At 30.2% G+C, this 18,942-nt stretch overlaps 1 protein-coding gene across 1 annotated transcript; it reads right to left on the reverse strand.

Annotated features, from left to right (window-relative positions):
- Positions 1-12,071: 12,071 nt before the first annotated feature.
- On the reverse strand, positions 12,072-18,653 carry St1 (Sulfotransferase 1). Its single transcript, XM_065511073.1, has 3 exons — positions 18,319-18,653; positions 13,159-13,291; positions 12,072-13,082 (listed from the first exon to the last, which is right to left on the reverse strand). The coding sequence occupies exons 1-3, from the start codon at positions 18,651-18,653 to the stop codon at positions 12,537-12,539; spliced, it is 1,014 nt and encodes a 337-aa protein (XP_065367145.1). The 3' UTR covers positions 12,072-12,536.
- Positions 18,654-18,942: the final 289 nt, after the last annotated feature.

Genomic DNA, 18,942 nt, shown 5'->3' on the forward strand with positions numbered 1-18,942 from the left:
AACGCCAAACGAAACAAAACACCAAAAGAAAAAACAAAATACGCAAGCAAATGAAACCAACACACATCCAAACATACGTTTATTTGTATAAAAAACAACAACGCCAAAAGAAACAAAACATAAAAGAAAAACAAAATACGCAAAGCATGCACATCCAAACATACGATTTGTTGCTGTTTTGTCAAAAAAACCAACAAACCAAACAAACGTTTAGTTGTATAAAAAACAACAACAACGCCAAAAGAAACAAAACACAAAAAAAAACAAGATACGCAAAGCATGCACATCCAAAAACATACGTTTTGTTGCTTTTTTGTCAAAGCATGCAATACATTGTGTTTTTTGATGAAATTTTCAGAGGTTGTCTCGGATTTTTGCTCATATCTCCGTTATTTATGGACGGATTTTGATGATTTTAAATAGCAAAATTCTCGAAAGTATGTCTGACAGAATTGTTGAATATTTGGATCCCGGAGATATCTGGGGCCTTCAGAAAATTGATTTCAACAGACAGACGGACAGACAGACAGACATGGCTTAATCGACTCCGCTATCTATAAGGATCCAGAATATATATACTTTATAGGGTCGGAAATGAAAAATGTAGAAATTAAAAACGGAATGACAAACTTATATATACCCATCTCACGAAGCTGAAGGGTATAAAAACAAGAACATAACAATTTGTGTGAGAAAAATTTATTTACAAATTGTTTCCAGTTATTTTTTATACCCGTAAGAACCGTTTTGAGTTTATGCTATTGTCTGTGTGGTTTCTGGTTTGTGTTTTAAATAATAAACAATAAAATTGACTTACTATTTTGGAAGCTTTATTTCAAATTTATAACTACAAATTTTAAAAATATAAACGTTACACGATTTTATGGTAAAGTATTTACTGGGAAGGAAAATGATCAGAGCTATAATTTTTAAACGAATAGTAAAAAATATTTATCTTTGAAACTGAAAACAAAACTGATTTCAAAGCACTTAATATAAATTAGAAATAAATTAAAATGGACATGATTAATAATTGTTAAAGGCGTATTTGAGATTGACATATTTGACTGATCTCAAGAATTCATTAAATTAGAAAAGTTCACTAAAAAATCCAATTCCTGGATAAATTAAAATCACCGCAAGTGAAAATTGTCCATTGACAATAAAGTGATCGTATTTGGTCCAAACATCCCAGAGTTCACTGTGACAAACCTTTTATATTCATGACAATTTCAGACAATTTCTCCTATTGAAATCACGAAAATTTATTTACATGTGTAATTTTTTCTCGTATGTGTAATTTTGGCATGAGGCATGTGTAGTTTATAATTGTCTTGGTGGCAACACTGACCATCAGTAAAATTGCAAGAATATTAAAAATCAAATTGTTTTTATGAAAACAAAATTAATTGAGTCTGGTTTTCTTTTTTATACTATCAAATTAAATAAGAAAATAATTTCACAAACACATTTCAAGCAAATAAAATGTCCGCTCATTATTATACAAATATTTGTTCACATTTTTTTAATATAAATGCCATTTTATTAGTGATTACACTAAAATAATCGAAATATGTTATGTGGCACGAAATGAGATAGGAACATTTTTTAAAGATGTAGAAAGATGTTGGCACTCAGCCCTGTGTAATTCTTATGGGAAGATGTTAACATCTTTGCAAATTGATGGTAGATGTTAAATGTGCGCTAGTGTAAAAATCCTATTATTGTCTGTAACCAGCAGCCCGTTTCTGTATTTCTCAAATCGAAAAACTTTCCGTATGAAACGATTGAATTGCAACAAAAACAGTGTAAAATGAAACAAAATATGTTGTTTCTCGCACAAGTGTTTCTATATCTTGAGTTTGCGAGAATTATCTGACATTTAAATAATTTTCCGGCAATTATTGGAAGGATGTGAGAAAAAGTGTTTCTGTAACAATATTTTGCGAAAAGTTTCTCACAAGAACTGTCAAAACAAGTCACATTTGAAATTGGTGTGAAAAAAAATAAATTTTAAAATATATAGATATTTTTAACTTCGTATGTATAAATATGGAACCCAAATCAGCCGAAATTGTAAGTAGCACAGAGTTTGAATAAAATAATTATATATGTATACACATGTAAGTACACAAAAATGTGTTTCTAAATTATTTTTTAAATTCAGCAGTTATAAGCGCCACACTTTACTTTCTGTTTTATATTTAAATGATGACAATCAATAAAACACAATTGTTATATTTTGGCATTTTAAATTTTTTTAGCCTTTCACTGTTTTAGTTTTATTGTAATTTCTTTCTTTCGTTGACGTTTGTCTTGCATTTGACACTTAATTACTGGAAATATTCTGTTTTCGCATTCAATTACAGAAACACTTTTTTGTTTCACACTTCATGTGAGAAGTTTTCCGATGCAGGAAATACAGAAACGAGCTACAGATGACGGCGAATGAGGTGGTAATATGGCAAAGTTGTAGCAGATAGTGTTGCCATTTTAGAAATGAAGAAAAGCGCCATGTTTATAGTAAAAACGGGTAAAAAGGGTAAAATATTTACGAAAAAAGGTTAAACAATTTTGAAAACGTATTCTTTCGCATTGCAAATAATACATTAAAAATGGTAAATTTGGCATTCAAAACAAGCAAAAAACTTTAAATATAAAAAGCAAGTTAATATTTAGGAGTAAATCATTGCAGAATAAACAAAGTACAATTATTAGAAAGTATGTTCTCAATTATGCATTTCCATATAAAAAAGGAAATGTCTAAAAAAATAATTGAATTTAAATTTTTATTACAAAAAATTCAATTCAATATATTTTTAAATAAGTGTATACTAATTTCAATTAAAACGTTAAACATTTATAAAATATCGCGACAACAAATTAAAAAAATGTAAGTGATTAAATACATAGTTTGACGTTTTACACGTAAACACTGGAAACTCTCTCTAATAATTGTACATGGTAACTGATTGTACCATGAGGGTAACAAAAACTTAAAATAAAAATTTAATAAAAAATAAAATAAGGGTAACTTTTTAGAGAAAAACAAATTCATTTTCAAATACATCTGTTTCATAATCATCAGCATCATCGGGCCACAAAACATTTTTAATGAAATACTCATTTTTAAAAGTTTGTTTTGTTTCTAAATCACATGGTTGTAACAAAAAGCACCAAAAGCTCCACAAAATATGGAAAAAACGTCAAAAAAGGGTATTTGGTAAAAATAAACGGGTAACGACACAAAAAAGCGTCATAAAATACCCGAAAAGCGTCAAAATGGCAACACTGTAGCAGATATCTATAATGCATTAAACACATTCAAGACAACAGGCTACACGACTACACGAACACAAATTCTGCTGGTTACAGTTGTAGTCGTGTGGCAGCTACTGAATTATTTCAAAGACGACAGCTACAAAGTAAACAGCTGATTTATAATTCAGTGGTGCCACTTTAATAAAAAATAACCGTACAAAATTCCAAAGTAATTAAGATTGAAACAATTATTTTGAGTAAAAATATATATATGGTTATAATTAATTATGTACCTGTTATTAATTTATTTCAATATGGTTATCAGAAACTTCTCTTAATTAAGTAAAAAAATATATTTTTTTAAGCTCTAATTTGATTTACATTTTTTTATTATATTAGCAACACTATTTCTGTTTTGTAGTAAACAAAAATAGAAATTAGCCTAATTCGGCTACATCGGCATGAGTTGTCGTGTGGCCGTGTAGCTGTGCTGTCGTTAAAATAATCGTCTCCATATAAACGTGTGCATTTTATTTTTGACAGATTGAAGTTGGTAGCCTGCTGTCTTGAATGTGTTTAATGCATAAGTACAGTGTCATGCTATGCCCTTAAAAGAAGATACTAATTTATTTAAGGCAAATAGGATATTATATTTATGAATTCATCTTAAGGCCAGGAGATATACAATATTTTTTATTTAGAGTAAAAATAAATAAATTATTTGGTGTACCAATTCGGGAGCAAGCTAAATACAATTGACCTTGTGAAAAATATGAATTTTCCAAATGTAAGCCAGATTGGCCTTGTGATTTGTTAATAGTTATATCAAAGGAATGACGAAACGGAAACTGGAGCCGCTTGAATCCAAATGGTCAAAGTCGTTGAAAATCATTGGTATGCATGAAATCAGTAGGGTAGAAGGAGGGCCATACGCCACTTTTTTTTGAGGCGATCTCAAATTAAAACTACAATACATATTCCTTATTTGTTTCCTGTTTCGGATACTTAGATATGTTGCCCTTAGTTTTGATCATTACAATCTTGGCTATCTCATCTTCATATACATATTTTTATTAACATTTCTGTACTGATCAAAAACGGCGAAACCGCCCCACTCATGGGCTAAATATGACAAAGAGATGGAGCAGATTTGTCATTTGTAAAATAAAACAACAAAATCCAAAAATATAAACATATTTTACTGTTTTATACCTTAATTTACAAAAAAAATGTGTAATAAACTAGATATTTACCCCCGTATTCATAAAAAAATTAAAATTTAAACAATGTTTTAAAGCACAATTTCCATACAAAATTTGATTTTAAAACGTTGCACAGTGGTATGAGAATAAAAAAAGAGGGAAATAAATCTGTAACTTCCAAACCCTTACGCCGATTTGAATGAAATTTCACATGCGCAAAGGGGAAGTGTAGTCGAGTTTAAGTTTTTAATTTGGACTTCATGACCCCACCAGGAGCGTGACCAGGGGTTCCCAAAGTAGGACACCTCGGGTATGTTCAATTTTTAAAATGATCCTATTTCTTCGTTTGTGTTTCGATTTACACATACAGAATCTCGTCGAGCACTACATAAAACCTCGTCGTAGCTATCAATTATCTCTTATAGCTTAGGAGATATTCGCATTTGAAAATTTAATTTTCAACATTTTTACCCACCCTACATCAGTTTTTTGGTGACCGCGATTTTATCCATTTTTCTTTTATTTGGGAAAAAAGTACTTTTATTCTGTTTAAGTTATCTAAAAATTTTATAAGAGGATGTATAATGAATTTGTACTTTTTGAAATACTAACTTTACGCCAAATATTTTAAATGAAAAAAACATTTATAATTTTTGATACCAACGGGATCAGGTCCATTCCAAAAATGCCTATTTTTTATGTAAACTTCAACTTTAGGGCAAAAATTCTCTAATCGCGTACTCGATATCAAAATATAGTAACCTATTTTAGATGGCCCAATAAGTTCTTAATTATTTTGTAAAGGGATAGAGGATACATTTCAAAAATATATATAACTTTTGACAATTAAATATTATAATAATATATTATATTATATATTAAATATTTAAAAACCGAATGTGCTATTTTAGCACTTTTATAGTAAGGTTCCCGTCAAAATTATAAGGTTTATCTAGAACTACAAATAGCATTGATTGGAACTATTGGGTAAACTACTTGTACAACAACGTATACTTATTATATGACTTAAAAATGCGGGATATTTTCAAATTTTTAGCTATATGAATTTATTCTGCTCATCTTTTGAGGCCAAGAACAAATTCAGCCAATTTCTGACTAAAATCTGGCATTTCTGGCTAGACCGATCGGGATTGTTTCCCATCCCATTTCAAAGATTTTTATATTTTTGGAAAGCGCTCGGCTAGGGCTCGGCTCTCAAGGACTATTTATATTTTAAATTTCAGCTCACTCGGATCATAAATGGATTTTTGTCGATTTTTTTAAAAATTTAAGACCCGAGGTGACCAAATTTGAGGGGCCACGCGTACCCCTAGGAAGCTGAACAACTGCAAGTCAACTCGAAAACACCTCAGCTCCAATCATGTGAAATTTCGTAATAATATCTCGAATAGTTCCAGAGATACCGAATTATTGCCAAAGAATACGTTTCTGAACCACTGTGGGACGCCTTTTGGCAGATTAGTCTGTCAAAAGAGTTCCGTGCGAAAACAGCTTTTACTGTCCGCAATCGGCCACAATATCAGTTTGTGAGGATGCCTTTTGGGCTGTGCAATGCCCCACAAACTATGTGCCGATTGATGGACAAAGTAATCTCATACGATCAAAAAAGTCATGTTTTCGTATACTTAGATGATCTGCTTGTGGTATCACATTCTCTGGAAGAACACATCGTACACCTTTTACAAGTTGCATCTCTATTAAGAAAAACTGGCTTAACCATCAATACTAGGCAACGGGAACATAATGGTTGACCCCGACAAGGTAAAGGCAATAACTGACTATCCCATCCCAAAAACAATTCTTAGGTCTAGCTGGGTGGAGCTCTTATCGAAGAAAAAATCCTTTGCTTGGAATACCGAGGCCCAAAAAGCATTTGAGACTTTGAAGCAAAGCTTGACCACAGCTCCCTTCCTTGCCCATCCTGACTACAGAAAACCATTTATCGTGCAATGCGATGCCAGTAAGTACGGAGTAGGGGGTCTATTGGCTCAACGGGGCATATGTGGGGATGAACGTCCAATAGCGTCTCACAAATTGAACCGAGCCCAGAGAAACTACTCCGTTACTGAACTGGAGTGCCTGGCTGTGGTGCTTGCTATCAAGAAATTCCGTTCTTATATTGAAGGACATTTTACACAGTTTACGGTGGTAACGGACCATGCCAGCCTTAAATAGCGCATGAGCCAAAAAGATCTTAGTGGAAGGTTGGCAAGGTGGGCGCTCAAGCTGCAGGGTTTTAATTTTTCGATAGAGCACCGGAAAGGGAGTGAGAATGTAGTTGCGGACGCCTTATCTCGGTCTTTTGACCATGAAGAACCAATAGTAGAAACGCTGGAAATAGAATCTCTACCTATCATTGATCTAGACTCTGAATTTTTCGAATCCCAAGATTATAGTACTTTAAGGGAAAAACTTTCAAAGGCGGAAATGCCTGATTTCAAGGTAATAGGTAAATTTATTTACAAGCGAACAGAATTTGATACTGGATTGGAAAATGATTGCTTTGGTTGGAAATTACTGGTACCAGAAGGCTTAAGAAGTGATGTATTAGTGGCTTCTCATGACCAGAATTCAGCATCCCATGGAGGTATTGCTAAAACTCCTGACAGATTACGTAGATACTTCTATTGGTCAGGTCATGTCATGGTTTATGTACTACGTCTAAGACTCCAACTAGAACATTGCGACCTCCCATGGGACAAATGGCGGAATCATAGAGACCCTTCCAACGTCTATACGTTGATTTCATTGGTCCTTTCCCCAGAAGTAAAAGCGGAAATATAGGGATATTCATTATCCTAGACTACTTCACGAAATTTTAATTTTTAAAAACTGAATTCAAAACATATAATCGCTTATCTTAAGGAAAATATCATACTTCTATCCTTAATGGGGGTTTAAAACCTCCACTAATATTTTAACAAGCCATTCATCAAACAGAGATGTTATAGTTAAATCTATTAAAGTATTTTTAATTAATTTTAAATTTCCAGTTTTTCCCGGGAACAAAATTTAAATTTCCCGGGAATTCCCGACGATAATTTTACGGGAATTCCCGAACCCCAAGCCCTAATTGTAAAACATTTTTAAATTGTTTTGATTTGTGTTTTATTCATATTATGCAAGGTCTATTAATAAGGTCTGTGAAACTAAACAGCTGAAAAATTTTTGTCCCTTTGTGTTTACATACTGTGTTTGTCAAAATTTGTTTACATTTTTAGAGCGCCATTGTATTTTTTTCAAATTTGTTTACTTTTCTAACGTTTCGTGGCAAAATTGAAAACTGAAAAAATAAATTAAAAACATAAAAAATAATAAAAAGTATCGTGAACAAATTGAAAACGGAAAAAATAAATTAAAAACATAAAAAAATTAATAAAAAATGCGTTACTGCTCTTCAATAGTTCTTGAATTTCATATATCTAAAAAAAATAAATGTATGTTGTTGAAATTTTCAACAACATACATTTATTTTTTCAACTTGAAAATACAATTATATTATTGTGGTATTCACATGGTCTGCTATTAGTCGTATTGTCATAATGTCCTAATATATTATAATAGTTGTTGTTGTGTTTTAAACAAAAAAAGTATTATTTTATTATAAAACAATAAACATAGTTTAAATAGTGTTATTAGTTTGAAACTTTTTTGTTTGAAACACAACAAAAATTTGTTTAAACTATATTAGAACATTATGACAATATGACCAAATAGTAGACCGTGTGAATACCCCATATGTATGTTTGTTTTGGTAATGTTTTTGACAAGTTCAGTATAGTTTTACACAAACAAAATGCCTGTTTTTCTTTTTGTTTTTGAATTGTTGTAGAGTTGCACCAGTGTTGTCAATTCATGGTGAACAAAAAGGGCTAAATTCTTAGAAAAAAGGCTAAAAAAGGGCTAACATTTTTAATTAAAAACTACATACATTTGACACAAAAAGCAACTTAGAATGTTACATTTGGCTATGCCGAATATACAAACAAAAATGTATGAACTTTCAAATGCAAGAAAATAAGAATATTTATTCCTGTATGTTGATCCTTAACTTTAAAACACGTATATCATATGCCGATGTTTTTAAAGCTTCGTATTTATCGCCTGGCCTGCAAAATGCTCCTAAGCAAATTTTTTTATATGAAAGACAAATTATGTAAAAAGTAATCCTTTGTGATAACTTCGATGGAGAATATTTTGATAAGTGAATATATGGCAAATATGCCTCTAATGTAATGCAGAAAAAAAAATATTCTAAAAATTATACACGTCACCAGACAGAATTGATTTTCATTGGCAAAAACATAAATTTTGCCATTAGTTAGTAAACATATCAAAACTAAGGTAGCCAAAATATGTAAACATAAATATTTAATTTAAATTTGGAAAAAAGTTAATTTTCTATATTTGATCAGATAAAAATGATCATAGCTAAATTATTATCGATAATGAACTGAATTTTTCTTTTTAAATTGGTTGGATTGTAGTCTTTGAAAATGGTATAAATGTGTTATAAAATATTTGTTAAAGTACTATATTTACGTCAATACATCGTCCAGATAAAGTTAAAAGTATTCTATTTAACCCTATATATGATTTTATAAACGCCCGGACCCGCGCGTTAAACATTAACATATTTATTAACAATTTTTATTCAAATAACGGTCATTTTCTCTATATTAATTATGGGTTTTTTTTACTGTATGGAAGGTCCAACAATTTGTATGTGCTTAAATTGTTTACTGGTTCAACATTTTTAGTTAATTTTTGTCATAATATCCCTGCCAATTTTTTTGAACTGATTTTACTAATTTTCAACAGCAAAAATTTCAGATCATTAGAGTAAATTATAAGTTTTGATTTAGTCATAAAAATGGCTAAATGAAAATTGAAAAGGCTAAAAAAATGGCTAAAGGCTAAATTAATTTTTTTGTGGATAAACAAGATTGAAAAGGGCTAAATTTAGTCCAAAAAGGGCTAAATTGGTAACACTGAGTTGCACAGACCTTATTAATAGGCCTTGATATTATGTAATGGATAGTTAGATAGAAAAAATCAAAAGGTATATACATATGTACTATGTAATATAAATAACAAAGACTTAATACTAACAAAAAATTAATATAATAAAACAACAAATTCTGGGCGTATAACGCCCCTTGTAAATGTTTAAATTTATTTGGAGGTATTGAAACTGTATTAGAATGTAAGGGTAATGTAATGATGAAGAAGATTATAATAATGATGATGAAGATAATGATTATGATGAAGCTTATGATGAATGGTGAATTTGAGAATGCAGAATAATACAAATATTTCAACATATTTTTTATTAAGAAGGTAAAACGAAAAGCAAGAAACGCCTAACAGGTTAAACATTTTTTTCCATTTTTTTAAAGCTGTGTTTTTATGTATTTATGATTATTCATTACAAAAATTTATAATATTCTCTTTTGAGACTTTTTTGAAAAAAATTTTACATATTGTTACGTTTTAACCTTTTTAAAACGCTGGTTTATTTCCTTTAAATAAACCGGATACTTTTGATTGCAAATAAAAGCCGTTTAGTAGTTTAAAAATTGTAACAACTCTTTATTTATTTAAAATGTACAACAACCACAGAATTAAATAGCCACTCAATGTTTTTTATACACGTTTATAAATTCTCAGAATTACAGACACAATTTATAATGTACACGAATTTACTTGAAAACAAGTAAGAGTGCTATATTCGGCTGTGCCGAATCTTATATACCCTTCACCAAATTATACTTCAAAATTTTAAATATTTTTAGGTAAACAAAATTTAATTTTTTTTCCAGTTTTTTTTTGAATTTTTTGGAAAAAAAATTTTCGATTGTTATTTTAATTTTTTTTTTTTTTTAATTCTAAAAAAAAAAATTTAAAAAAAAAATTTTTTTTTTTAATTATAAAAAATTTTTTTTTGTTTTTTCAATTTTTTTTTTTTTAAAAAAAATTCGGGTTCAAAATTTTTTTTCCCGATTTTGACCCATTGTAGGTCCAACTTACTATGGTCTTATATACGTCGTTGCAAATGTCTATGAGATATCTATCATTAGATATCCATATTGTCTATATTAATGTCTTAGTAATCCAGATATAGGTAAAAAAATAGGTCAAAAATCGAGGTTGTCTTGGTTTTTTCCTCATATCTCAGCCATTTGTGGACCGATTTTGCTGATTTTAAATAGCAAAATTCTCGAAAGCATGTCTGACAGAATTATTGAAGATTTGGATCCCGAAGATATCTGGGGTCTTCAGAAAACTGATTTCAACAGACAGACAGACGGACAGACAGACAGACTGACAGACAGACAGACAGACAGACAGACAGACAGACAGACAGACAGACAGACAGACAGACAGACAGACAGACAGACAGACAGACAGACAGACAGACAGACAGACAGACAGACAGACAGACAGACAGACAGACAGACAGACAGACAGACAGACAGACAGACAGACAGACAGACAGACAGACAGACAGACAGACAGACAGACAGACAGACAGACAGACAGACAGACAGACAGACAGACAGACAGACAGACAGACAGACAGACAGACAGACAGACAGACTTTATAGGGTCGGAAATGAAAAATGTAGAAATTACAAACGGAATGACAAACATATATATACCCTTCTCACGAAGGTGAAGGGTAAAAAACACAACACACTTTAAGGCACTTAGATGATGTTTCTTCAAAAGCGTCTCTGATCAACTCAACTCACGACTGCAACCTCTGCCACTATTTATAACACTGCATTACCATCTAGAAAGCTCTTTAACTGTCAAAGTTCGAATATTCTAGATCATACGCCATCTGTGGTGTACTTTCTACAATGTTCTTTAACTGAATATTCGAATACAGCGTTGCCAACTTACGATCAAATCAACTGAAAGCTTTTATTTAACAATGCCCACAGATATGTTGCAGTCTGCCATTACAGCACTGTTACTTGAAAGCACTATGCTACTTTTAAATCAGCCCTTAAAATCGTTGTATTTGAATTCAAGTACAATTTCGTAACAATATATAAAATTTTGTGAAAAACAAAAATTAAAATTTAAATTAATTTTATACTAATATAAATACATATAATAAATTTATTATTTGAATTTTTTAATAGCACATTAAGTATGCTTTAATTTCCAATTTTATTCATTAATTTGTCGCTTTCCATTCCAATGTTATATTATAAATTGTGAGCTAAGGAGTTTTTTTCCAAAAAACAATAATGCACTTAACGGGTTAAAACATTTTTTTTACTTTTTTATTCATTCATTACTAAAAAATTATAATATTCTCTTTTGTGACTTTTTTGAAAAAAAATTTATTTTTATAAAATTTTGTGTAAAACAAAAATTGGATTTTAAATTAAATTGATCCTAATATATATTTTTTTTTGAATTTATTATTTTAATTCTTTAATAGCAAATTATGTATGCTTTAATTTCCAATTTTATTCATTAATTTATCGCTTTCGATTCACAAGTTACAGGATATATTGTCAACTAAGGTATTTTTTTCAAAAAAACAATAATAAGTGCATTACAGGTTAATTTTTTTTTCTAAAATGCTGTGTTTTTATTTATTTATAATTATTCATTACTAAAAAATTATAATATTTTCTTTTGAAACTTTTTTGAAAAAAAATTTGTAAATTTATACAATTTTGTGTAAAACAAAAATTGGATTTTAAATTAAATTTATACTAATATAAATACATAGAATAAATTTATAATTTGATAATTTACAGCAGTTACAGCATAAATTGTGAACAAAGGTCTTTTTTTCCAAAAAAAACAATAATGCGCTTAAAGGGTTAAAAAAATATTTTTTTACCCTTTTTTTCTAAAATGCTGTGTTTTATGTGCTTATAACAACTCATCAATAAAAAAAATATAATATTTTAAAACTACGGCTTCTATGAATTAATCGCCACTTTGGGTACCATCGAACCCACTGTGCGTTGGTCCCACGAATTTGTATTTTAAGTTATAAAAATAAATTGTAATTAATTGTAACTAACTCTGATACTTTGAATAGCGAGTGAAATCATCAATAGATAAATTATATTTTATTAAATTTTCATCATTCCATTCATCGAAGTCCTGTATAACATTAGACGACAGTTCATCTTTATGACTGCCGACAATCCCACGACGAACAAACCTAAATTCGTCAACTTTACGTCCGGATGCAGCTTTCATACTTTCGAATTCTTTGACATGATTGCAGGCTGGATTATTTTTCATGTTATCGAATGACAAATGTTCGACTAACTGTGACAGCTGGTCAGTGGTAATGTCCTTATTCAAAAATTGACAAACCTCCTTAATTACCGCTGATAAATCACACTTCATTCGTTCATAACTTGTGAAAAATACTTGGGAACTGTTTCGCATTTGCCAAAAGTCCAAAACATGTGGCCAAAATGGATTAAAGTTGACATGACCGTCTATGTATGATTGCACAAAATCTTCTTTGGATCCTTTGTAACCAACCATTCCACGCCAATGATGAAAATATGAGACGGCAGCATCCTTTGGATTGCGGAATACATAAATGATCTAAAAGTAATAATAAAAAAGATATTTAATTGCAGTTAGGTCATCGTCCTTGTACAAAATATTAATGGTATCGTACCTTTGGTTTTTTAGTCCAAATTTGTTGTGGTAGAAGCATTGCGGGCAGATGTGACTTTAGCAGACGAGGTGTTTTTAAATTATTTGCTGTTTTAATTGTATCATGGGGAACATTTGGTACAACGCCATTAAATCTAGTTTAAAAAAAATAATATTTGTAAAAGTTTTAATTAATAAACAGGGCAATCAAAAATATGTAATATCAAATTCTTATAGCCTTTACGAACATCTACCATAAATCTACCATCAATTTGCAAAGATGTTAACATCTTGCTTAACATCTTTACAAGATGTTCCTATCACATTTTCGATCACCTAACATCTTCCGGTTATTTTAGTGTCATCTCGATATTCAAAAAAATACAAAAAAATTACATCTGCCCGAACCCAAGTGAAAATGTGACTTTAATCGCAATCAGAAAAAATTATATTTAGAGGCTAAATTTTAGACACACGTTAGAATGGAATTAATTTTCGGCGATAGCCACCACCCCCTCCTCAGCACTCTTTTGTGACGTTGTTAGTGTCACTTGTAAATATTAGGATAGGGTATAATGCATTTGTGCTGATGTATGTAACATCCAAAAATATTAGTCTAACACCTACCTATCGACTCTCTGTTTGAGGCGATTAAACTATGTCCGTCCCTTCGTTTGGCTGACTGGCTGTCCATGTAAACCTTGTGCGTAAAGTACAAGAAGCAATTTTGAAGATATTTCCATAAAATTTGTTATAAACAATTCAAGGATCAAGGACGAAGCCTGTTTAAACTAGCAGAAATCAGTTTAAATATGCTTATTTCAACCAGCCTCCATACAAATCATTAATCTATATAGGTATATATTATGCTCTAAATAAGTTTTATATAAACGGAATTCATGTCACCTAATTTTATGATGATCGGTTCTTAAATAGTCATAGCTCTTATATAAGGCCCGCTTCTGAAAATCACTTTAACAACCATAAATCTCTTAAAAATGTTGGTATACAGATACAATTGAACCGAAAAAAACATTCATATTGTTACGTTTTAACCTTTTCAAAACGTTGGTTTATTTCCTTTAAATAAACCGGATACTTTTGATTGCAAATAAAAGCCGTTTATTTTTTTGAAAATTGTAACAACTCTTTATTTATTTAAAATGTACAACAACCACAGAATTAAATAGTCTCAATGTTTTTTTATACACGTTTATAAATTCGCAGAAATACAGACACACTTTATAATTTACACGAATTCACTTGAAAATACAGCACACTTTAAGGCACTCAGTTGATGTTTATTCGAATAGCGTCTTTGATAAACTCAACTAACTACTGCAACCTTTGCCACTATTTATAACACTGCTTTCTAATACATACGCCATCTGTGGTGTACTTTTTACAATGTTCTTTAACTGAATATTCGAATTCGAATATACGGTCGCAGCAAACAGCATTGCCATACTTACGATCAATGGTCAACTGAAAGCTTTTATTCAATGTTAATAATGCCCACAGATATGTTAAAGTTTGGGCACTCCTTTAACATATCTATAACGATATAACTAAAATCAAATATTATTTGAATTCAAGTACAATTTCGTAACAATATAGACATCAATCACACGACCTAATATTATGGGCCATATATTCACGAAAATAAATTATTGAAATTTTAAAAGAAAATTATTTTTGCTCATGTACATACTTAGTGTATTGTATTATATAGTCGGGCTTGACCGATCATACCTTCTTAATTGTTTTAATTAATACTAGTGGATATTTTGTCGAACTTTTTTGTGGTTTTTTAAGATTCCAATTTGAAAAACTGTAAACTTGAAAGCTCAACACTAGGGTGATTTTAAGGGAATTTCTTTATACGTTTCCAACTTAAATTTAAAATATTCTGATTTGTTATGATGGCCAAATTTATTGCTAATCGAATGAAAACATTATATCAATACTTTATTCGGCTCTAGCAACAGATAGTCTGTGGGCAAAGAAGCATTACGGTTGAAATAAACGAATTTTTGTCACTCAACAGCAGATCAATTTGATCATTAAGAATGATTCAAATTGAAATTGTATGTTCTTAAAGGATATATTAGTGCTCCTAAAATTACAACTTCTTAGGATATCCATATTCAGAAAAAATAATAATAGTGGTTTAAATTTGTTTATAAACAAGCTGATTTAAGAAATGTCTCTTTCGAAGCGAACTACGCATATTTTCCAGATTTAACATAGTCGGATTTCTTAAGTTGTTTACTAAAATAATATAATTTATTGGACTACGTGTTGGACAAGACCGGTTAAATGCTACTATTATACTATAAACCAACATTGTACAATGAAATAGAGTTATTTTATACTTCATCTAAAACACTGGTAAAATTTTAAAACTACTTATTCGAAGAAAAAAATTTTAATGGTTTTTGGTGTAATTTAGTATTAAAAAATTCCCGGGAATGAAGATCTTTTTTAATTTCCTCCCGGGAAATGAAAAAGTCCGGGAAATTAAGTACCCTACGTAATACCCAAGTAAGACCCCTTTCACATTAGGCAATTTAGTTGCGCAAGTCTCTTGTGTTTGTAGATGTCAGAGATAAGGTCGGATTAAGGAGAAGAAAATTTTGCATATTGTTGACCAAGAGACTTGCGCAACAAAATTGCCTAATGTGAAAGTGTAGACACCTTAAAATAAAGAGAACATTTAATTTCATTAAAAACAGAAAAAATATATTTAAAAATAAAAATGTTTGTGCAACATCGAACATATTAAATAATATTTCAGCGATTGATGAATTTTATTTTGTATGCAGCTGTCAAGATAAATCTACAAAACTGTCTAAATTATGTATGTAAACGGTTAGATTTTGTTCTATTCGAAATCCCGTTCAAAAAAGATTCAGAGTGTAGGTCTAAGTGTGGTACATATGCCTTTTATTTATAACGTTAGTTCTTCAAGTTTCTCCAAAAAGAATTCTCTTATTAAGAAAAATGAGAAGTGAAAAGGAGACAATATATTAAAAACTTTAAATTTCCGAGTTTTACCGGGAATTTATGAATATTTTTTTGCAAACCAATTCTTGGAAATTTTGAATCGAATAAAAACAAGTAACCAAGTACTCCACACAGAAAAAAGTTTCAACATAAATATTATGATTTGATTTCATTGATTTCAATTCATAACATTTATAAATATTAAGATTTTGTTCATATTTTAAGTTTTCAAATTAAATCTAGAAGGCTTGAAAAATTTAATTTCAATTTCATTTATATTTTAATGTTGTTGAACAATGTTTGCAATTTTCCTTGGAAATTTTTTTTATTTATTTTTATGATTTTCAGCTACAAAATGAGCAAATATGCGTGAAATTGATTACATTTTTTTAAGGGGAAGATATGCTTCCCCTATTTTATTATGTTTAATGATACATATTTTTAATTTTCAGATATTGTTGATTCATCTTAAAATATTGGCCAATATATGGCTATTATGCAAATAGTTTTGAATTAATTCATTAGATAATGCAATTTATTATAAAATATTATTAAATTTATGCAAAAAAAGAAAAATTTCCGTCATGAAAAATTTTATAATATTTATGAATATGTTCTTATTCTGAATGAAAAAAGTTTGGGAAAAAAAGTCAAGTTCGATTAATAATATTTATTACAAAATTCATTCCAATTATGAATTTCTTTTTTCTGTGCAAGTAAATGAGCAAAAATATGATTCTTTTAAAATATCAATAATTTATATTCTTGAGTGATTTTCGGAAGTGGGCCTTATATGGGAGTTATGACCAATCATGGACCGAGCACCATCAAATTAGATCGTGTGATTTATGTCTATATGAAAGTGAATTTTGCATTTTGGTGAATTTTGTGTGTATAACAAAATTTTCACGAGATTTATGCACGTAAAAGTGATTTTTAGAAGCGGGTCTATATGGGAGCTATAACTAATTATGGACCGATCGTAACAAAATTTGGCGACATAAATTTTGTATATATAAAACTTATTTGGAGCGAAATTTGTGGAGATACATATATAAATTAAACATTTATGACCGATAAAGTCCAATTTCGGGAGGACATTTGTATGGGGGCTAGGTGAAATAATGGACCGATTTCAGCCAGTTTCAATAGGTTTTATCCTTGGGCCGAAAAAAATGTATTGTACTTTGCGCACAAGGTTTACACGGACAGCCAGCCAGACGGACGGACATCGTTTAATCGACTCAGAAAGTCATTCTAAGTCGATCGGTATACTTTAAGGTGGGTGTTAGACCGTTGGGCGTTGCAAACATCTGCACAAACGCATTATACTCCTCGCACTATGGTGGTGTATGTTTCAAGTTTTTACCCAGCTAGCACTGGCTGTTTTTTAGACGATTGTGTTTAATATACAACTCTTAAAAGAATCGTCTGATGATGATCTGACGAGTAACAATAAAAAACATATATTTTTTACATTTTAACAGATTTTCAGACACGCTCGTCTTTTAATCTTGGAGTGTTTAACATGCAAATCTTTATTTGTTTTATTAACAAATATGCAATTTACTGTTACAGGGCGCTGCTGTAACAAATTTTAATTATTAGTTTTTTAAGCAATTTTAACATACATATGTATGTATTACAAAATCACCAACTAAACTCTTTAAATTCAAAACTTAAATAAAATTTTGATGAAAAACGAAGAATAAACTATGACACGCTCATAGTTTATTCTTCGTTTTTCATCAAACGATTCTCTCTACGATTGACGTTAGCGTATTTCGCTGTGTTATGGAAGAATCTCAATGAAGAATCAGCTGCTGAAACAGTTACTCCAGTGCAGGGATCTTCTGTGATTAAAAAATGCGCTCGTCGACGACCAAAAACGCACTTCATGAGATTCCCAGTGAACTCTTCGACGATTGAAAATAACATCTTCCATATGTTTCGCAAAAATGCACGTCAGTTGACATTCGTATGCTTCGTATAAACATACAAGTTAGTTATGTATCCTATTAAGAAAATATTAAAATTTTCGCATATTTTATTCTTAACAGCTAATTTCTATTTCTAATCCAAATTTTAAAGCATATCAAAATATTTTTGTAAAGTTAGCTTTATGTTTTGACACACAATAAATACATACATATTCGTCTTTATGACAGAAACTTACTCCAAAAACGGCGATCTTATTGTTAAGTCAATAGTTTTAGCTTTATCAAAATCAAAATCGTTCATTATAAGCCACGTCATCTCTTGAGCCCACGTCGTGCCACATTTTGTACTGGTCACTATAAAAACATCATCTTCACGAACATTAAAATTGTAAACACGATCAAGAACTGGCTTAAATGTATCTGCCAACGAACAGTAACGTTTACTCCATTCTCCAACTACTTGAACAGATGGTTCCGAAACTGGAAAAAATGCCGAATAACCGCCTGAGATAGCCAGCTTGTCGATTTCCTTAAATGGAATGCTTTCTGCTTGAAAACTGCAATGTGGCATCTAAAATGTGTTGGTTAAAATTACAAAAGAAAACGATTAATTTATTATTAAGATATATTTAATATACATTAGGGTGATCGACAGACACCCTTATTTAATAACAATTGTTGGTGTTTTCAATTTTCTATAAAATAAATCAATAGCGGTATTCACAATGTACCTAGTAATATAGTAAAAGAGCACAATATCAATAAACTAAAAACAAAATACATTAGAAATTGAAATGTTTGTCAATAAATAGCTGCTTTTTTACTAGGCTCTTTTTTTTACTCTACATTGTGAATACCGC

The sequence above is a fragment of the Calliphora vicina genome, chromosome 5, assembly GCF_958450345.1.
Source record: "Calliphora vicina chromosome 5, idCalVici1.1, whole genome shotgun sequence".
NCBI lineage: Eukaryota > Metazoa > Arthropoda > Insecta > Diptera > Calliphoridae > Calliphora > Calliphora vicina.

Excerpts from the sequence above, each read along its gene's own strand:
- St1 (XM_065511073.1), bottom strand. The coding sequence starts at position 18,653 with ATGCCACATTGCAGTTTTCAAGCAGAAAGCATTCCATTTAAGGAAATC. Across the intron at positions 13,292-18,318 it reads ATAAGATCGCCGTTTTTGGA|ATTTAATGGCGTTGTACCAA; the intron begins GTAAGTTTCTGT and ends TTTTTAAACTAG. Across the intron at positions 13,083-13,158 it reads TTTGGACTAAAAAACCAAAG|ATCATTTATGTATTCCGCAA; the intron begins GTACGATACCAT and ends TATTACTTTTAG.